At 42.0% G+C, this 16954-nt stretch overlaps 1 protein-coding gene across 8 annotated transcripts in view; it reads left to right on the top strand.

The window, feature by feature from the left end:
* The window catches only part of LOC111577011 (plakophilin-4), an 83269-nt gene extending 67725 nt beyond the window's left edge, over nt 1-15544 (top strand). For all 8 annotated transcript variants that reach the window (XM_023283062.3, XM_023283063.3, XM_035954149.2 and 5 more), the window contains 11 exons: nt 6346-6529; nt 7319-7436; nt 8155-8346; nt 8603-8776; nt 9036-9186; nt 10199-10391; nt 10878-10962; nt 11247-11364; nt 11469-11609; nt 12426-12490; nt 14471-15544. In XM_023283062.3, coding sequence (XP_023138830.2) covers nt 6346-6529; nt 7319-7436; nt 8155-8346; nt 8603-8776; nt 9036-9186; nt 10199-10391; nt 10878-10962; nt 11247-11364; nt 11469-11609; nt 12426-12490; nt 14471-14713 — 1664 coding nt within the window. In that variant the 3' untranslated portion in view covers nt 14714-15544. The remainder of the gene's footprint in view (nt 1-6345; nt 6530-7318; nt 7437-8154; nt 8347-8602; nt 8777-9035; nt 9187-10198; nt 10392-10877; nt 10963-11246; nt 11365-11468; nt 11610-12425; nt 12491-14470) is intronic.
* Nucleotides 15545-16954: the final 1410 nt, after the last annotated feature.

Here is a 16954-nt window from a genome sequence, read left to right as displayed (position 1 = left end):
AGATTATGATTGTAGTAGTAACTGAGTCATAGAGGCTTTTATTTAAGCTGCTGCTGCTGCTGTCATAAGTACTTATGATATGTGCAATGAAATAAAACCACATTTCCACAGGATTCATATTCTTTTACTACTTAGGCTGCAGAGAGATTTAGCTCCTTCTCTGTCTGAAAACAACTGTCTCTGCCAGTCTGCTTGTCATTCTCCTCCTCTACATTTGACTATGTGCAGCTCAGTGGTATTTGTGTGTCGTTTGAGCTCTGCAAACAGGGTAGAAATCTGTGTTGTTAAGGATCAGGGTGGTGTGCTACAGAAATAAGCAAGCCAAGAGATTTGGCTCCTAGGTGGCTGAGTCAGCTGTTTGTGCTGGACTCCAGCCCCCTGCCTAACATGGTCTTAGGTTACAGTCCAGTAGTCCCCTGGTGGAGAACAATCCAGCCTGAGTATGAATACAACGCTTTTGTATTGTCTGGGGGAAGATTGTCCTCAGCTTGTATTTTCCTGTAAAGCACCAATTTACTTTGCTTAACATACACCAAAGAAGAAAATCAGCATTTTAAAAGAGCACAAGAGCATCATTTATATCTGCTCCTCACTTGTGCATGTGTTAAAGCACGCTTGAGTGTAAAATCTCTAAAAAATAAAAATTTCTTTACTCCCTTCATTCAAATTTTAAAAGGTTGCACAGGCATTTGTTGCCCAGTCGGAGTCAGCAGTTTAAATGTGAGCTCTGTTTAAGTTTTTCTCTTTCATCCACCAGTCAGAGTGCCTGCTGTGGCTAATTGGTGGTGCAGACCCTGGGATGGGGAGCAATTTGAAAAGGTCAGCAGTGCTGCATCACCTTTGGTTAATTACAGCTAATGAGAACAATCCACATAAAGAGCTTTCAGGCAGATGACAAGGGCATCCCACACCATAGCTTAAAGTGGAGCAGACAGAAATCATTCACTCACCCTTTCTACTTAAAAAGCACCGTTTCTGCAATATTTATAATCTGAATTATAAAAGTTGCTTAAGCAGCGTCGACAAAAGTAGTTAAGAGGGCAAGCAGACGTCAGAACTCTTTGACTCCTATTGTGTCAGTGGCTCCTTCTTGACTCCCGTGGGAGGTCCAGGTGTCATTTATGCTTCATTTGACGTAGCTGCAGGAACAGGCCACCCTTCTTTCAGGTCAGGGGTCATGTTGTGGGGAGTCACAATGTGATCTCATCCCTTTACCTGTCTCATCTTCCAGCAGCTGTTGTGATTATTGCTCTGTCCTCAAACAGCCCCTCAGATCAAAAGGCTAAGCTCACTGCTCTGTCATTAGCTCCAATAGTTGGAACATCTGAAACTGCCACTCACATTTACACACACACAAAGGTTTTGTTTTGTTTCGCTGTGTTAAATGTTACATAGGTACTCTCATCTTGGCAAATGCAGCTACATGCTTAATCACAGTTTGATCCAACTAACGTGAAAAACTTAATTTTTGTAAATCCATGAATATGAATATGTAGTATTTGCTTAATTGCCTAACTGCTTCTTTTTTAAATTTGTCAAACTAAAATTACTTTGGTAAAAGTAAACTTCTTCCAGTTTACACAAAGACCAACAGAATAGCATCAACACACACATCGATGCAGACCCAGTTGCCAAGTGTTGGCATGAAAAGCTGTGTTTGTTTTTGGTTTTTTGGAGAAGAAAGAATGATGAGGTTTATGACCTTTTGATCAAATGAAAAATGAGAAACTTAATTTGATCCAAAATAAATCCAGTTATAGCCATGAGCACTACTTCTACTGCATGAGGGAGAAAATGAAAAACGCCCACTAACCTCAACAGTACACACCATGCTGCTTCTCTGAGGTTTAGTCAATGCAGCATGGACAGTTTTCGAGTTCAACTCCCAAAACTGAAAGGTTAATAAATTGGGCACTTTTTTTGTCTGATCAGCATCTTTTCACACATTGAAGTAAAAGCTGACCTAGGTATCGCTTCACCAGTTAAGGTTGATGACATGCTGACCTGTGGTTAAAGAGAAAAAGATTGTCTCTAAAGGAATCAGTCAAGATCTGTCTCATTCTGCTTGTGGAGAGAAGCGGTAGATCCCAGATGGGTTAAGTCTCACTTTACGCAATGACTAGAAGCATAGATACAGCTACAGCATAGCTTCATCAAATGTAAAAAAAACAAAAAACAAAAACAAAAAAAAAACACTTCTGTGAATAAAACCCAGCATTGTTGGTGAATAGCTATATAGCTAATAAAGTGTATAGCATCGTGTAAATAATACTGGAGCGTTGCCAATTGGTGGAGTTTTTATATTGATTTGTGCCACATAAAAACCTAGTTATTTTAATTCACACATCGTGACTTCAACTGACTAGATTTTACAAGAATTCCATCCAATTAATTTTAACATATACTGTATGTTCCAGTCTTTTGAGGCAACTAAGGGCCTGCTATGTCTTTTCTACAAAATGTTATGTTCTTAATACAGAGTCAAGTTACTGAGAGGGATTTAGGAAAGCTGTTTAGGGGCACAAGCTCAGTGTTGTGATAGCTGTTTAATTTTGACTGTTGTGTAGGTGGTGAGAACTTTGGACCCTGACAGACAAAACCAACTTCATTGAAATAGCACTGACAAACACTCACTTGAGAAATACTTTGTTACCCTATATTGTCTGTTAAAGAATTCTCTCTTCCCTCGTGTCTTGTCTCTCCTCACTGTCCAGTATTCAATGAAGGCGAAATGCCTGACAAAGTATCTGACAACTCTCAGTAGGAAATACTTCATCACTGGTTTTCTAATTGGTTTCATGTGAATTAGTATTGCCATCGTGGACTTTTTTGACAGTTGAGAACCAAAACTAAGTGGAAAAATGAGGAGAAATTGTACAAATGGGTGACATAGATTTACAGCACACAGATGGTGCCAGACACACCCCAGTCAGCAGACAACAGGGTCACCCACAGACACACAATGACACCCAACTGATCACTATGTCAGTGTGTCAGGACTCTTAGACTACAGTCATCCCAGTCGTTTGCTGATCAGTGATCTTTCAACTTTTGCCTTCTCTGTATCACACCGAAACCTCAAAACCTGTTACAACTGAGCTAACTTTTTTTTCCCCCTCCATATCCACCGACGCTTATAGGGAATCCAAAGGCATCTTTGGATTGTTGGGTTTTCTGTTCTCTGTGTGAAATTCATGAGGTCTGTACCTTACTATGCTAAGCGATGTAGCATGACTTATGTTGTGAATCTGCGCCATGTAAGTCCAAAAAAAAGTCGACCCATTTCTCAGGTCAGATAGTTCCCATATAAATACTTCAACGGCTGTTAGTGACATTCTAACCAGCTTTATACTGTGTTTCTTTTTCTCTATGGAACCTCTCTGTGTCCCCTCTTTTGCTCTCTAGAGTTTAACTCAGGATAGATCATTGGCCCTGGTGTCACAGCAGAGTTTACCTTGGGTCAGTGTTTCACAGCCAGGCCAAGGCACCAGAGAACAAGACACAGAGCAGACAGCAACATTTAGGATGATGTTTACACACACACACACACACACACACACACACGCACACGCACACACACACAGATCTGCTTCATCTGACTGTCACATATGACTTATGGGTATTGCTGCTGGTGTTGCACCACTGACAGGGTTGTCAGTCACACCTCAGTAAATTCTCTTGTTGATTTTTCTGCTGTGCCGCCTCCACAGGACCAGTCTGAAATCCTGCAGAGAACATTCATTTCTCCAAATTGACGTCGGGAGTGGGTGTGGAGAAACTTGTCAGAGGGGGGTTGTGGATTGACAGGATTGTGGAGTTAAGAGAATGAGGGAAGTTGATCAGCGGGTGTGAGAGTGTTATCACTGCATTAGTGGTCCTATTTCAGGCCAATCCTTGTTTGTCCCATGAGAAAGGCAAACACAGGCCTGAATGTACTTGTGCAAGAGGCGTAGGTCAGTCACCACAGAAGTTTGATTAAATTGTATCCCACTGAGGCGACCTGATAGCCAAGTGTTTAGAGCTCATACCACATGGGCATAAACACTTTCAGTAGTGTCTGGCCTGGACCTTTACTGCATGCCATTTCTCTGCTTTCTTTCCACTTTCACTGTCCAATAAAGGCAAAAATATTTTTTAAAAAAACCTAGCCTTTAAAAATATATATCCAACTGACTTAAGTAGATCAGAGACAGTAGCCTACCTGATCAGATCTTTTGCATTCAAACCCACAAACACTGCTGGCAACCTCCAGTAAGAACCATGTGCTCCATGTTAACTTTTGAGAGTCAAGTATCGCATGATTGTCAGCTCTGTCATGATATTTTGTCAATATCAGTCATCAAAGGGACTGAGGTGGAGAGGGCTGACAGCCACAGCACTGCAGCTAACATCAGACCTGAGCTTGACAACAAACACTGTCGCCACGGTGAAGAAAGCCCAGCAGCACCTGTATTTCGTCAAGATGCTCTGGAAGGCAGGTCTGAATGGTCGCCCTCTCACCCAGCCTTACAGAGGACTGATAGAGAGCATCCCCACTACAGGGATCTCTGTCTAGTGTGGTAACACAACACAGGCAGAGAGAAAGGCTCTCCAAAGAGTCGTAAAGACCACAGAGAGGATTATTGGGTGTAAGCTTCCATCCGTGGACTCCGTATACACCCAGCGTTGCCGAAAAAGAGCAGAGAGCATCATCAGAGACGCTCTCCATCCAGCTAACCCTCTGCTCAGACACAAACACTGCACCTACAACCTCAGACACAGTAGAGCGGACAGAATCATCATACACAATACACGTTTCCACTTAAGTTTTTTCCCTGCCACAGTGAGACTGATGGCAAAAACCAAAATATAAACAATATGTTCTGTGCAGTAATTTCTCACTACCTCACCCCACTTATGTACAATATCGTCCACATGTGCAATACTCCCTACATACTGTATGTGTGTGTGTGCGTGCATATATATTTATATATTTATGGACAATTGAAGCATTTTCATACTTGAGCTGCAGCATCTGGTTCTCTTATTTTTTTGCATTTATCCTTTATATCACGCTCGTAGATAGCCTTTGTTTTAATTCTATTTTTGACAGTTGTGTTGTCTGTTCTGTAGCTCGACTTCCAAGAAAGCCTCGCTCAAGAATTCCTATGTGCCTTAACTGTCTGTTTATGTGTACAAATGGCAAATAAGAATCTTGAATAAGGAAAATGATAAGTGAATGTGTTGATGAAATGACAGGCAGTAGCAGAAACACCCTTTGCCAGGCATATATCTGTGTGTATAGTTTCTTGCCAACGTTGTCTCTCAGTTGGGCTCCTGGGCCATATTACAGACTATTATCGTCTCCACTGCTTCAATTAGAGAGAGGGGGAGCAGCGTGCTGAGAGAAAATAAGCAGTAAGGTTGAGAAAGAAGAAGACGGGAAAGCTTGTCATTATTTTTGACCTCTCCCATTAAGATATCCTTGTGTGTGAAACGCATATACAGACAGAATTCAGTGTAACAGCATGCCCTGGTCTTTATGTCATGTACTGTCTTCTGCATTAACAAACCAAATGAGCAAGTGGTAGAGCAAAAACAGCAGTAAAATTGGACACAAACATTGTGCGTGAGTCATGAAGAGATCACATTTGGGCCACTAACACACATGCATACTGTGCTCGTGCCTTGTAATTTTGTTGTGGCAGCATTTTTGAGTATTAGCTACGTATTTGGTTCTGAGTATTTACAGTAGATTTCAGCTCGTGCAGCACTAGCGTCCTGCAAGGTTACCGGTGCCCCGCAGAAGTCAGTGTGTGCCTTAGTATAAGCCTAGCAGCAAGAGCCACCTAATTAGAGGAACATGTTACATGCTGGCTAATCCTTGACAGATGCAGCATCAAAGGCTGCCAGGACTGGGACTGTGCACAATTATCAGCGGTTACTAAAAGTATATTTGAATTGAATGAAATGATGGCATAATTTCTAAAGACTTTACATAATTCATGTCTCATTTCAAATGACTGAGCCATTGCCATATGGATACCCGCCTCATCCTTTTTCCTTTATTTTTCATTTTGAGCAAATAATCTTCAGCCCGTGGATATTCTGCCTGCATGAAATTTGATATGAATGTCTGATACTTTGATGCTAGAGCTGTGGTTTCATTTCTGAAGAGGAGAGCTCTCGCTTACGTTATTTGCGTGCGTGTCTTTGTCTGCTTGTGTGTACATGTTTGTCACTGGACATATGTTGTGTTTCCTCTGTTGGGTTACCCTAACTGCACATGACAGCTGACATAACTGGAGGTGCGCATGCCTGTTTATCCGTGTTTGTGTTTGTGTTTGCGTGTGGCTGTCTGCTCAGGGGTGCTGTGGAACCTGTCGTCATGTGACGCTGTCAAGATGACAATCATTCGGGACGCCTTAACAACTCTGACCAACACTGTGATCATCCCTCACTCCGGATGGAGCAGCACCACCTTTGACGATGACCACAAGCTGAAGTTTCACTCTTCCCTGGTGCTGAGAAACACTACAGGCTGTCTGAGGTAAACCACCTGATGATCACACTGGGCACTAGCACCTCACTGTGGACATGTGATGCTATTACATCTAGTAGGGAGATGAGCTCATACAGTGGCTCTTGTGTAAATAGCTATTTTAATGTTGTCTTCAAAGAAAGTCTAATACTAGAGTGACCCACTACAGACATAAACATAAACTTCAACACATCATTTGTAGGGACAGTGAAGAATCACATTTGCGAGACCACCAGCAACAGAATTATGTGTATTTTTTCAGGAGTAAAAGCTTGAACACACATCAAAAGAAAAATTACAAGAAGTCCAGTAAATGACTGGATCCGTTTTCATCAAACAGCTTGAATTTTGATGTGTTTTGTCTCTGTTTCAAAGCCATCGTCACTTTATCGACTATTACAGATGATGTAATAATCCCAGCTCCTCTCCTGGGGTCTTTCCTTTAAAGACGTTGTGCGGCATGTGGAGTTCAGCCTTTAATTGGTGACAACTTAGTGGCGCAGTGTGTGTGAGTGTGTGCGTTTCTTTGCACACAAACATACATAGGTACGGTTGCTAGTTGCCTATTTACTCAGCAAAGTACTGTAATTACTTGAGTCAGACCACACACACACACACACACACCTCATACATTATGGATGCTGTATGGGGATGGCAAAACCCACATTACACATTCAAGTGGGACACACACACACAGCTGTCATTTTGTGTGTTTGCATATGCTCATTTGTTTGTTGAGTAAAGCCCAAAATCAAACGCTTAATTTGTGTGTATGTGTGTGTGCGTGGTTTTTCAAAGGAACCTGAGCTCAGCTGGTGAGGAGGCCAGAAAACAGATGCGCACTTGCGAGGGCCTCGTTGACTCACTGCTCTACGTCATCAAAGCCTGTGTAAACACCTCTGATTTCGACAGCAAGGTACACACAAAGACAGCCGCCCACCCATCCACACACACACACACACACACACACACAGACGCGCACACATAGCCAAGAGGACGACATGCAGCCACATGATAAGAAGCTCCGGGGGGGGAATCTGACTTACCCTGCTTGAATCATTTCATTGCATATATCTAAATGACCCTCGCAGCAGCCAGCGGCGACTGTTTCATTCGGTTTGTCATCCAAAGCACGACCCAAACACACACAACAGTTGACGTTCAGAATCCAATGGACCAGCTTATCAGTCTTCTGCTGCTACCGTGTGTTTTTTTTATCGTCGCTGTAGAAATAAAGTCACATCTCCCAAACGTGAATCTGTGCATAAAAAGTCAAGTGGGCCATCTGTAAAGTGAAGACGGTCTCCCCTGGGAGTTAGGCCGCTTAATTTTCATCAAACATGTATGCTCATTGGCATTCTATGAGGCGAACCCTTTACAAAAGTCACAAAGCATGGAATTTAAAACCATTTGCTCTGGTCCAATTTTTTTTCTACGCAGAGACCCTTGGGTTCCATATCTAATTGATATCATTGTAACACAGCAAATAGAAGGCCTGTATCCCACACATTGGCTGTAGACACTGTAGCTTGCTGAACAGTTTGAGTTTATTGTATTGTAGCTTTTGTCATGGTGATTTAGAAATCCGCTGCTATAACTACCCACCCAAATCCCTTTTTTCTTGTGCCTGCCAGATTGTGGAGAATTGTATTTGCACTCTAAGGAACCTGTCATATCGTCTGGAGCTGGAGATGATGCCATCCCGACTGATAGGGGGGCAGGAGCTGGACGGCTTACTGGGCAGAGAGTCTCCCAGCAAAGAGGTGGACTCCAGCTGCTGGGGCAGAAAGAAAAAGAAGAAAAAAAACAGCTTGCAGGAAGACACAGTGAGTGTGGTGTTTAAACAGAGTAAATACAGGTTCAGTGTAGTATTCAGTTAGGTAAAATGCTTGCGTTGTCCATATTTATTCAGCATATATGTCAATAGAACTTCAGTGGATTTTTGTCTGCTGTAGTACAGATCACACAAAGAAATTCACACCGAATATTTGTGCTACATCATTATATAAAGTGTCAGTTTTCTGAAAAGTTCAAGTAGTCGCCTGTACACACCCTAAATAAATACTGTGGTTGTTTGTTCAGTGGGATGGTGTGGGACCCATCCCAGGCTTCTCCAAGTCTCCAAAGGGGGCAGAAATGTTATGGCATCCTTCAGTGGTTAAGCCTTACTTGACACTGCTGGCTGAGAGCTCAAATCCCGCCACTCTGGAGGGCGCCGCTGGGTCCCTTCAGAACCTGTCCGCAGGCAACTGGAAGGTACAGCACCAGTATTTGTATATCTGTGCATGCTCACAAATACACACCTTCACTTTTGTTATTACATAAGCTGTTAAATGTGATACCTCGGAGACAAAGCATCTATTCAACTGGTTAAAAAGGATTTAACAGCTCACCTCCTCTGTGCCAGTCAAAGCAGACGTCGGTTTTACACTTGGAATCACACACGCTGAAATGTGCATCTCCAGACCATCCATTTTCCACCCTGTTGAAGTTTTAATGCCTTTTGTGTGCACAGTTTGCAGCATACATTCGTGCAGCAGTGCGTAAGGAGAAAGGACTGCCCATCCTGGTGGAGCTGCTGCGGATGGATAACGACAGGGTGGTGTGTTCGGTGGCCACTGCTCTGAGGAACATGGCACTGGATGTCAGGAACAAGGAGCTTATAGGTCAGGAGTCACTGTTTTACAGAGGGCTTTGTCGGGTCGCACAGTACTTTACACAAACATGAAGATCATTAATGCTGTTTTTATTGGCTTATTGGTCCTGCTTAACAATGCAGCCTCTGTTTATGTTGTACCAGTAATGTGCTGTGAATGGGTTTAGTCTTTCTACATGCACAAACACAGTATGAAACATCATGTGTTGCTTTTATAGACACACTATGTCACTGCTAAATAAGAAAGTACATGAAGGGGAATTAGTGAAATAACATGTTTCTTTAATTTTTTTTCTACTGATATCCAAAACACTATGCATCACTGTGTGTTAATTTGTGTAATCAATATATTACATTCCAAATAGTTCCTTAATTTGCATGGTATGTCTTCCAACAATGATAAACAATGTGCTTAAAATTGTTTTTTAATTAACTGCAATAACAGAACCAGGGCTTTTAATAACCACTTTAACTACTGGTTATTGTTTGTCATTTAATCTTTCTGTAGCATTTTGTATTTCATGAAATAATCTTATTTAATGTAAAAACAAGTTTTTATTTGCTCTCTCTGTGGAATTAATGAGGAGTTATAGCTCCAGCAAAGCAGAAGTGATGCCTTGAGACAGAGGGGGAGACTGTGTGAGTTTATGCTGCAAGTATTTAGGTCCTTCAGCTGGACTGCTGTGCTGCAGGAGAGATAGGGGGGAAACAATCTTTTTTTCACCAGGATGCAAACCCTCCAATGCCCTTGCGATGATAATGCAATGTCATTTCAGAAAACTGCCTACTGCACTGCCAGCTCAAGCAAAATGAATATATCACTCCTGATATACAGAATATGTAATGTAGTTTAGGTCACTGTGGAAGACAATTACTTACGCATTATGTAACGTAAAAAAAATGCTTAAATGTGTGGCATTTCCCCCCACTTCCCCCTGTGCTTCTGCCTACAAACCTGCTGTACAATAAGTCATAATGTATTAGCTGCATGCCTCACGTCCCCTCCTCCTCCTCCCTCTCAGGGAAGTACGCAATGAGGGACCTGGTCAACCGTCTCCCTGGAGGAAACACCACCCTGCTGTCGGACGAGACTGTGGCAGCCATCTGTTGCACTCTGCACGAGGTCACCAGCAAAAACATGGAGAACGCCAAGGCCCTGGCCGACACGGGCGGCATCGAGAAGCTGGTCAACATCACCAAGGGCAGAGGAGACAGGTGTGCTACAGCGGCATGTATTTGTCTGATTGCTTTTTGCAGAGTATACACTGATACATACCTGACTCTGACATGTGCACATGCTGGAAACACACACAAGAGTCAACAAACATATGTGGCTGCTGGCTCGACTTTACAGACTCTCCTGGACATTGGACAGAAGGAATTTTATGCTCACACACACACACACACACACACACACACACACACACATACACACACACACACACACACACACACACAGACTAATATTTAAATGCTTGAAGGAGAAGCCATAGCCACAGGGAAGGTGGTACTGTGTGCATAGAGGTTTTACATCCCTGTGGAATTATGGCACAGCTGCTATTTCTATCCTGCTATATATTCAGTAATGTTCCAGGTTAGAAGACACTGAGGACACATCTATCACACTGTCCTGTAATATTTACAGTGTAATATAAAACTGATTCAGGGATACATATCTATGTTATTTATGTTTCTTTCCAGGTACTCTATGAAGGTGGTTAAAGCAGCTGCTCAGGTGCTGAACACACTGTGGCAGTACAGAGATCTGCGTACCATCTACAAAAAAGTAAGGATGTTTGGAATGATAATGATGATCCATCATGATATTGTCAAAGCAGTCACCACTGCCAGTGCGCAATGAATATAAGATACGTTTTTAATACAAAGAGTGGTAGAGAAACTCAAAAACGTGTTTTATATTAGTTATTTGTGTGTGCAGAATGTCTTAGCAAATAAGAAAACATGTCTTGCTAGCACAAAGCTAAGGAAGGTTAAAAGCCTTTTAACACAAAAAAAACCCCCACAAATCCACCACTGTTGTTATTCTAACTGCCTCTGCTGCCACAACAGGACGGATGGAACCAAAACCATTTCCTTACTCCAGTGTCGACACTTGAACGGGACAGGTTTAAGTCCCAGCCCACCCTCCCCACCAGCACCATTCAGATGTCTCCAGTCAACCACCCCGGTAGGTTCCTTTAACTACAGACGCTGCCAGATGAAAATAGACACCGCCAGTGAAACAGGAAAACCTCTGGAATTTAATGTTGAAATGTGTTTTTCTCTTTGCAGCTGCCAGTGCCACGTCGTCTCCTGCAATGCTGGGCATCAAAGAGCATAGAGACACTATCAGAGATTATCAGAGAGCACAGTCAACTATGCAATTTTATAATTACCAAGGAGACAACAGTATCCATAAAAAGCAGTACACAGGTACACATCTGAAAGTCATTGGAAGCAGAATATCAGTATTCTTTAAAAATGTAATTCAAACCATACTCACTATCTGCACTAGACTGAAGGCCACTCTCTGGTCGTCTCTGTTCAGGGCATTATCTGCTTTATCCCTCATAATGCTCCAAGCAAATTCCATGGGCAGTCTCTTCTCACTGCCAAGACAGTCCCCCTCTTATCATTTCCTCCAACTCCTGCCAGCTCTGAGACAGTCAGTTAATTTAATTCAGAGCCCTTCTGAGCTGTTTTTGTGCTGTGGTCGGTCTGCACAGCAGTAAAGTGGACCAACCAGACACGGGGTGGACACTCTACAATGGTGCCATTGTTAGCAGGCCCAAGTCACAGCTTGCAGACAGGGGCATTGAGTGGGTACCCAGACATGCTACAGCCAGATGAAAGCTCTCGCCAGCCTACACTGGTTGGTGAGAGCAGGGGGAGGGCAGAGCAAACAAAATGAGCCGCAGCCTCAACAATCCGTGTATTACATAGGGAAGTGGAAATTGAGTTTCTGGATTCCACTGGTTGGACAAAGTGCCAGTAAAAATACCCATCCCATGGGCTATGTAAACAACAGAACAGCAGTGGCCAACTCTATTATTTGGTGTTATTTCTCTCCAGCATAACATAGCACCTCTTGATCCTGCTCTGTCTAAATACAGACATTTGCCCTTTGGGGATCTGCAGACTTTTTCACTGATATGAAATGAAGTGTATTTGTCGTAAGTCCCATCGTTTGATATACCACAACACGCCTTTTTCTCTTTCTTTTCTTTCTTTCTTTTTTTTTTTTACCAGGATCTGGAAAGCCGTCTCCATATTACTACTCATCACCCACAAGAGAGGAGCCCAGAAGAACACAGGTGAATATGACAATTCTGCATAAATGTCAGGTTACATTTTATAGCATCTACATCCTCGTCTGCACTTCATATGTCTCTATATGTTCTGATTCCAGCCTGAAGAAGTAGCCAATGAGAATATTTTGCTGTGTGTGTGAGGGATGACAGATTATTTGACTCTCCAGAATTTTTCATAGATATTTCTATAGCATCACAGTATACAGCGTACAGTTCCACTTATTGTCTTCAAATTGATAATTATCTTTGTCTGTCAACTGATAAATTAAACTACTTCGCTCCCCTTTGACCTGATAGTTACGACAAATAAACTGTAGATATTGTAGTATCACCCTTGAAAATATATGTTTCTTCCATAAAGCGTTTGATAGCATTGGTACAAGGCCCAGATCCCTGCACTGCACTGTATAAACCTGGCGAGGACAGCCGGCTCTTCTACCCCGCTTGACTAATACAAAGAGACTGACACATATTCCACTGCGGATAAATGGCGATGCTGGGAATGACCCAGCACATCAGCTATTGTTTGAGGCAGAGTGAATGTGACTGCTGGGATTGGGATGGTCTGGGTGCGTCTCAGGCACCTGTCACTGTTGGACACGTCCATGTGTGCTCATTCAGATAACGGGGAGGGGGAGGCAGGAGGGAGGAGAGGGGGGCACAAGCAGAGAGAGTTCTCTTGTGTCCTTCATCCCATCACATTTAGACTAGTTAATGTGCGAAGGCAGTCATTACCCTTTTTATTTCCAGACAAACACAGATCCATCTGTCTTCTGGGTTGTTTTTTTTTTTTTTTTTTTTACCATTTACCTTGAAGCTGTTTTCTGTCACATTAGTGGCCAGAGACGTGTGGGCTAGAAGATGATTGATTCGCTTAGTGGCTGAAAAATCTCCAGCCAGACAAAAGTGCGTTTTGCTGAAACTGCTGCGATGTCAATATATGTTGTTACACTTGATTACGACCAAATGGACGGTGTTTTTGAGGTTTTTTGTGCTGTTGATGGTGGAGGAAGAGAGGTTCTAATGTTCTTTACTTAAAGGCACAGCTCAACATTTTGCCAGATATTGTCACATGCAACCGCATATTGTTGTTTTACACGCTGATTTTGATAAACATATGCGATTCTGTCTTTCAAGGTGCTGGTAGGTGGATTTATTACTGAGCTCAGCTAGCAGTTTTCATGCTAAGCTACTGTAAGTTTAATGGCTGCTGGACTCAGGGTCACATCCACCACACAGATATGAGGGTGGTGCTATTGATCTCTTCATCTAATTCTCAGGCAAAATGCAAATGAATGGATTCCTCCAAATGTCCGTGGGTGGATGCGTGCTGTGGGGTGTAAGTGTTCCTGACAGTGGAAGTTTAAAAATGTCAGGCCACCATCCAGGCCAAGTATCCATTGAAAAGAGGTTACTGACCTTAGGGGAAGTTGCCCAGTTAAATAAAGATTCTATTGATTTTAAAACCTGGTGATGCAGAAAAGTGCCCACTGTGAAGGTTTTCTTTTTGTTCATTATGTTTCAGTTTTGGATAGTATACATGCTGATACCAATACATCTGTGACACATCAATATTGGCCAATAATATCAGCCAATCTACATACTAGTCAGGTTCCAATACATGCATGTAGTATGTTAAATCATGAAGGGCACCCAGTGATTCCCCAGTTTACAACATGAAGCAGCAGTTGGAAAAGTTTGGTTTGCATTAGTAGTAACTTAACACAGCTACTGCGGCTAAAATCGGTTAGATAACATTAAGAACAGATGCACTGGATTACGTACATGTATAATTTCCTGCAAGGTTCATGTGCAATTCAGGACAGTTTGAGATCTACATGAAAACGACCATTTAGAGAGGTAATTAAAGAAAGCAAATGCACTAAATAGCTGGGGAAAAAAGTCAATTATTCATAGTATCAGATTATTTTATGAACATCTTTAGAGTTAATTAATCACAGCCTACCTTCTTTTTCCTTGCAGCCTGTGTATTATACAGAAGAGCCGAGCAGGAGGAACTACGATACGTACAGAATGTACCTGCAGCATCCCCACAGCTACGACGACACGTATTTGGAGGTCATCACCTATCCTCCCCCGGTCGACTACAGCTCCCAGCCTCACGGACTGAAATCCACCGCTAACTATGTGGACCATTACGCTAGCACACGGAGGCCTTCCTACAGGGCAGAGCAGTACCCCGGCTCCCCTGACTCCTGGGTATAGATCTGGAGATGCTTCCGTGTTACGACCAAGAGCTTCTTTCATCACCGATTCTCATTTCGGGATGCAACGAGGGGGCGTCTTCACCCTGTGGCGGAGGCGAGGAGCCGGGGAGCACACAGGAAACGACAGACTTTTTCATGAACTTGGCTTTATAAGTGTGTTTGTTTTAAAGTGGATGTGTGTGTGTGTTTGGAGGGGAGTTCACCTGAATGATAACAGATGGAAAAGATGGGATGTGTGCCAAAGAAGGAAATCAAGGAATGTGTTTTTCAAATAATTTTTCATTTAGTAGAGGAAGATGGAATCATGCTTGGGGTCTGTTGAGGGACTATACTGGACACTACCGTGAGGAGACGTCGTCCTCTTCTGTCTAGATGTTAGTTTTATTTTCTTTCTGAAACTCTTAGCTGTGATAGCATGGTGAAAGGTGTGAGTCATGTAAGCGAGGGTCCGTGGTAAGAGTCAAGAGGGGAGATCATGTATGTGCTGAAGCCAAAATGGATCATGAACTCATATGTGTAAAAAAAAATGAATAAAAATGAAAAATAGTTCACTAATGATGTTAGATTGTACAGAGGGATCAAATTGTATCTGTACTTAACGTTGAAGCTGTGTAATGCCATGGAGTCTTGTACATTTCTTGCATTTTATTGTAAATACAGAAAAAAACAACATGTTACCTGGTTTACACTCATCAGCACTGGTTAAAAAAGAAACTTGTGCCATGTTAAATCTCTAAAGATATATAAATATACAAAGAAATATGTGGACAAAGATGGCATCGTAACACAACCATGTTAACATAATAAAAGGTCAGTTTTGTTTTTTAAATTGATTGTGTGATTGCGTCTTTTCACAGGTACAATGAAATCTTTTATTGCCATTTTGTAGACACAGTGTACTCAAAGCTCTGCTCTCTTCTGAAAACTTTTTGCTCTGTGTATAATATTCTCCTTCAGGGAAGAAAAAAAATGTTTCATTACAAAGTATTTACACAGATATGAGTAGAAGGAGGTGAGCTTTGAACCAGCAGTGAACCTGTGTTTTATAAACCTGCACCGCTGCACCCTGGAGCAGAACATTGAATCCCCACCAACATGATCAGTAACCGACTCTGCGCTTACACCTGGGTAAACAAACTTGTTTACCCTGGGATTGAAAAAAAAGAATGTCATTTCAAAAACCATCGCTTTGGAAATGTTGATAGTGGAAGTGAACAACACGATGTGGAGGTATTACAGTGATGGATTCCAAAATACAGATTTTATATCAGCAAGTTTGTGTCTCGGGGGTCCATAAAAAGCAGAAACATTCAGATAATTTGTGTGGAAGCTTTCGTTTCAAGATATGTCCTTATGGGTTATCTTCAAAATGTTATTTGTGGTGTGCAAGCCTGCAAAGTGCATGCTCGTGGGAATATTCACATCAGTACATCAAGATAAACAGATCATGACACCACTTTGTACTAAATTAAAATGTGCTGAGGCAGGTCAGGTATCAGTGTACTAGATAATTGCATTCACCTAAGTAGCCTGTATATATTTCAGTTCATGTATGTAATAAAAAAAAGGGCAGTTATTTATGTGAAGTTAATACTGAGATGATTCTTCTAACATACTCCACCTTACCTACCCTTCAGGTGCACAATTAAAGCAAACTTGATGTTAACTAGATGTACAGTGTCTATTAAAAGTATTCATACACCTTGGAAGTTTTCCTTCTTTTATAGCTTTTCATCACAGAACTATGGTCAGTATGATTTGGCTTTTTGACTTTACAAAAAAGCTTTTAATGTCAAACTGAAAACAGATTTCTACAAAGTGATGTAAATTAATTAAAAACATAAAATGGAAAATAAGCGATTGCATAAGAATTCACCCCTTGAAACTGTGCATGCAACAACTGGTGAGAGAAAGCCACTGCTGGAAAAAGCTCATATTTGATCATGACTAGAATCTCAACAAGGCATACGGGAGACTCTGAAGTCAACTGGAAGAAGGTTCTTTGGTGGGTGAAACCAAAATTGAGCTTTTTGGCCATTAGAGAAGTTGCTGTGTTTGGCATACACCAAACACTGCACATCATCACGAACACACCATCCACGCAAAATATGTTGACCATAATGTATGTGGACATAGTGAAGCTGCAGACTTTATATAAGGGTGGATAAACCCTTGTGACAACACCTAAAGGTTTCCTGAAAACTGGTTTTAAAGCTCCTGCTGTCACAATCGTGGCAGC

The sequence above is a fragment of the Amphiprion ocellaris genome, chromosome 11 (genome assembly GCF_022539595.1).
Source record: "Amphiprion ocellaris isolate individual 3 ecotype Okinawa chromosome 11, ASM2253959v1, whole genome shotgun sequence".
NCBI classification, from domain to species: Eukaryota; Metazoa; Chordata; class Actinopteri; family Pomacentridae; genus Amphiprion; species Amphiprion ocellaris.
The sequence above is the reverse complement of the archived record's forward strand: the minus strand, read 5'-3'. Positions and strand labels throughout refer to the sequence as shown.